The sequence below is a fragment of the Octopus bimaculoides genome, chromosome 30 (genome assembly GCF_001194135.2).
Source record: "Octopus bimaculoides isolate UCB-OBI-ISO-001 chromosome 30, ASM119413v2, whole genome shotgun sequence".
NCBI classification, from domain to species: Eukaryota; Metazoa; Mollusca; class Cephalopoda; order Octopoda; family Octopodidae; genus Octopus; species Octopus bimaculoides.
The window spans coordinates 9,220,290-9,224,255 of record NC_069010.1 but is presented as its reverse complement, the minus strand read 5'-3'; the positions used below and the strand labels follow the sequence as shown (position 1 = coordinate 9,224,255).

General features: G+C 41.8%; 1 protein-coding gene across 4 annotated transcripts in view; it reads right to left on the bottom strand.

The window, feature by feature from the left end:
• LOC106878902 (neurofibromin) overlaps nucleotides 1-3,966 on the bottom strand; it is an 80,729-nt gene that overhangs the window by 68,460 nt on the left and 8,303 nt on the right. For all 4 annotated transcript variants that reach the window (XM_052978165.1, XM_052978164.1, XM_052978166.1 and 1 more), the window contains exons 5-9: nucleotides 3,498-3,570; nucleotides 2,848-2,984; nucleotides 2,460-2,576; nucleotides 1,710-1,888; nucleotides 790-1,001 (exon numbers count right to left, since the gene is read on the bottom strand). In XM_052978165.1, coding sequence (XP_052834125.1) covers nucleotides 790-1,001; nucleotides 1,710-1,888; nucleotides 2,460-2,576; nucleotides 2,848-2,984; nucleotides 3,498-3,570 — 718 coding nt within the window. The remainder of the gene's footprint in view (nucleotides 1-789; nucleotides 1,002-1,709; nucleotides 1,889-2,459; nucleotides 2,577-2,847; nucleotides 2,985-3,497; nucleotides 3,571-3,966) is intronic.

Sequence of the window (3,966 nt, the reverse complement as noted above, 5' to 3'; positions counted from 1 at the left end):
TGGGGCGGGGTGAGGTGGGGGCAACGTATATACAAGTAAATATGGTAAATATAAATTCTTTTTTATTCTTTTAGTTGTTTGAGTCATTTGAGAGCAACCGTGCTGGAGCAGTGCCTTAAAGGGTCTTTTAGTAGAAGTCGACCCCAGGATTTATTCTTTGTAAGCCTAGTACTTATTCTATCGGTCTCTCTTTATATCATGTCCCCACTAGATTATGGGGACATAAACACACCAACACCAGTCGTCAAGCAATGGTGAGGGGACAAACACACACACACATACATATATATACAACAGGCTTCTTTCAGTTTCCGTCTACCAAATAAAGCATTGTTCAGCCCAAGGCTATAGTAGAAGACACTAGCCCAAGGTGCCACACAGTGGGACTGAACCCAGAACCATGCAGTTGGGAAGCAAGCTTCTTACCACACAGCCATGCCTGTGCCTGATGATGATATATATAGGCACAAACACACAGCCTCATAATCATCATTTGATGTCTAATATTCCATGCTGGCATGGGTCAGATGGTTTGACATGATTTGAATGGATTAAAAGACGGCATCCAGCTCCAGTGTCTGCTTTGGAAACGGTTTCCACAAGATGCCTTCCAGAAGTTTTTGAGACACATTCAGGAGAGGCAGTTATAAGTGTCTTAGATCATTGTTACCTTAATAAATCATTATCAGACATCTAATAAGCTGACCTGCCAACTTTGGTTATTCAAGATTGAAGCAGAACGCACAAAGCTACACATGCAGACGGATAAAGTTTCAAGTTGCAACCTACCATTTGACTCCGTAAAATGACGCTAGCGAGGGCCATGGCAATTGGTAAGTCCCCTTTGTCTCCGATCATGGTGACCAGCTCGACGAGGCGTTCAAAGCGATCAGCCAGAGCAGTCTCAGCCAGTGTTTCAAACTCAGTACCCTGCTGTAGAATCTTCGTCAATACCTCCATGAAAGCAGCACGAGTCTGTGGGTCTTTGTGGTAGCCAAGGGCTGAAGACAGAGAGAGAAGGGCAAAAGGAGGTGAACAACAGGAGACGGCGAAGGTGGAGGTGAGGGTTGGTGATGGTGTTAATGGTTGTGTTGGTGGTGGTGATGATGATGATGATGATGGTGGTAGTGATGATGGTGGTGGCGGTGGTGGTGTTGTGGTGGAGGTGATTGTGTTGTTGTTGGCGGCAGTGGTGGGGTAGTAATGGTGATGGGGAGAGGGAGGAGGCTGTAACAGTGAAAAGCAGCAGAGTTGCATTGTAGAGGGCGAGGGGATCAGTTGATTAATTTGTATTAAAAAAAAACGATTTCCCTCCATTAAGCTCACTTTTAATTATGCAAATTACTCGGAGACAGTAACGAAGCAGAACACCAAAGGGAAATGTATACAGACACACATCCACCACCACCACCACAAAGGTAAACACCACCATGTATAGACACCCCCTCCTCAACATCCACTACTACACACAGATGTTACCACACACAACAGGCTCTTGCATAGATTCTGTCAACCAAATTCGTTCAGAAGACATTGGTCAGCCCAGAACTATGGTAGAAGGCACTCGCCCAAGGTGCTGTGCAATGGGACTGACCCTCAAAACTGAGGGGTCACCACAGACCACTTAACAATGCTGGGTCTGTCTCCATCAATGTTTCAAAGAGGACAAAAGCTGAGGTAAGAAACAAACAAGATAAGGGGCTACCCACCTATCGAATGCATCAGCCCACTTTCTATATTGGCGTTTAGCAGGTTCGACATAGCTTGCACGGTGCAGTGACGAAGTGCACTTAGGTTGGACATGCTGCGTTTGCGATTCGGGTCCATAGCCTTGTCTTGTTCTTCTTCAGAACAGTCATTTAGTAAATTCATAAATAGTGTTAGATACCTGCAAAATAGAAATAGGGGACACATTAGTGAGAATAGGGATTTGATAGATATCTGTAAGAGGCAACAGTGATAAGAAGGGTTTTGTATTTATCAGAAGGGGACAATAGTGAAAATAGGGTTTCATGGAATAAGGATTCATAGTGAAAATAGGGGTTTCATAAACATCTTTAGGGAAGAATAGTGAAAGCGGGGTTTAATAGACATCTGTAGGGGAGAATAGAGAAAATAGGGATTTCATAGAGTAGGAAAAAATAGTGAAAAGAGAGGTTTCATATTTATCACAAGGGGACAATGGCGAAAAAGGGCTTTCATAGGTATCTGTAAGGAATAATTGTGAAATAAGGGTTTCATAGACATCTGTAGGGGACAATGGTGAGAGTGGGATTTTAGAGATATCTGGTGGGGACAATGGCAGGAGAGGGTTTCCATAGATATTTCTAAGGGACAATTATGAAAGAGGGGTTTCAGAGAAATAAGTTGGGACAGAAGCCCTAAGAGTGAGGGTCATATGGAGAAGGGAAAAAAAAAACCCCAGTAAAGTGTGGAAAGGGATCAAAATCCAAACTTACTTTAAGAAGAGTTGTGATTTTGCTTCGTTCAAGTCTCCTCGGTCACTTTCTTCAGGCTGCAGAGGAAGACCAGCTAAAAGGGCTGCGACAGCCTCCATACTGGCTTGGTCTAAGTCCCTGAAAACAACAACAACAACAACATTATCAACAGCAGGAGAAATAGTAAGGGAGATGTGCTGTAGTAGTGTGTCGCTCCAGCATGGCACCAGGGGGGTGGGGTGGAACCAATGACCGAAACCATATAAAGAAGATCAGATTTAATTTTCATATCAGCTATATGTATCTTGGAGTACAGAGTATTTGCGTGCTCTTCAAAGGCAGCAGTCATATAAGGGAAATCAGAAGTGTTGTCGTGTCTGTGGGAGAATGAAGTGAAAGCTGTACTCACCTGGACATGCTGCAGATGTCTCCTTGGATGTTCACTTGGTGTGAATTCCCCATAATCCAGTCAGTTAAATATTCAACCAGTTTGTTTCGGAACTTCATCTCTTGACGAAACGTTAGTTCATCACGCCTGGTCATCATCTGCAGATAAAGCCAACAGGGAAATATGTGTGTGTATATATATATATATATATATTGCCTTATCTTCGAAACGTCTAGTTAGAATAGAGGCAGCTGATGAAGGGTTTATTCCAAGTGGCTATCTGTTTTCCTATGTGTTCGTTCTGTGGTCTGTAGTTCATTGTTCTAACGTCCTGTACCCTGATATGCATCTATATACACATGTAGATGTAAGTATGTACATATATGTGTGTATACATGCATATATATTCTTTGTATTATATATATATATATATATATATATATATATATATATATATATATACATACATACATACATACCCACAGAACTAAATACTGGATTTACTTAGTGAGTTTATATCATGGGACCTATTCAACAAAGGGAGATATAAAATATGAAAGCTGGAAGGGAATAAAACACAAGTGAAAGAGAAGGAAAAAAAGAGTGAGAGAGAGAGAGAGAGGGGGGGAGAGAGGGAGGGAGATGGAGAGAGAGAAATAGTGTCTTCTTACTGCGCCAACAAGTTGACAGAGTTTGATCTTAATTTGGATGGCATGTACACTGGAGTCCAAATGCCGGACATATCTGGAAAAAAATCAGAAAGAAAGAAAATGAAGTTTCATCCATGACACTCATGTAATTTGTATTTAATGGAACAATTAACAGACAACAGTTTATTTATTTAAACACAGGGTAAGGGCCTTCACCATCACACAGCTCACTGTGGCCATGCTGGAGCACGGCCTTTAGTCAAACAAGTCGACCCCATGACTTATTCTCTATAACCCTAGTACTTATTCTATGGGTCTCTTTTCACGAACTGCTAATTTATGGGGACATAAACACACCAACATCGGTTGTCAAGTGATGGTGTACTGTCCAATGAAGGAAGGTTGGCATGGGTGCCAGTCAACGAATTTGGTTCAATTTTCGATTTCGATTGTGTGTGTGTGTGTGTGTATATATATATATATATATATA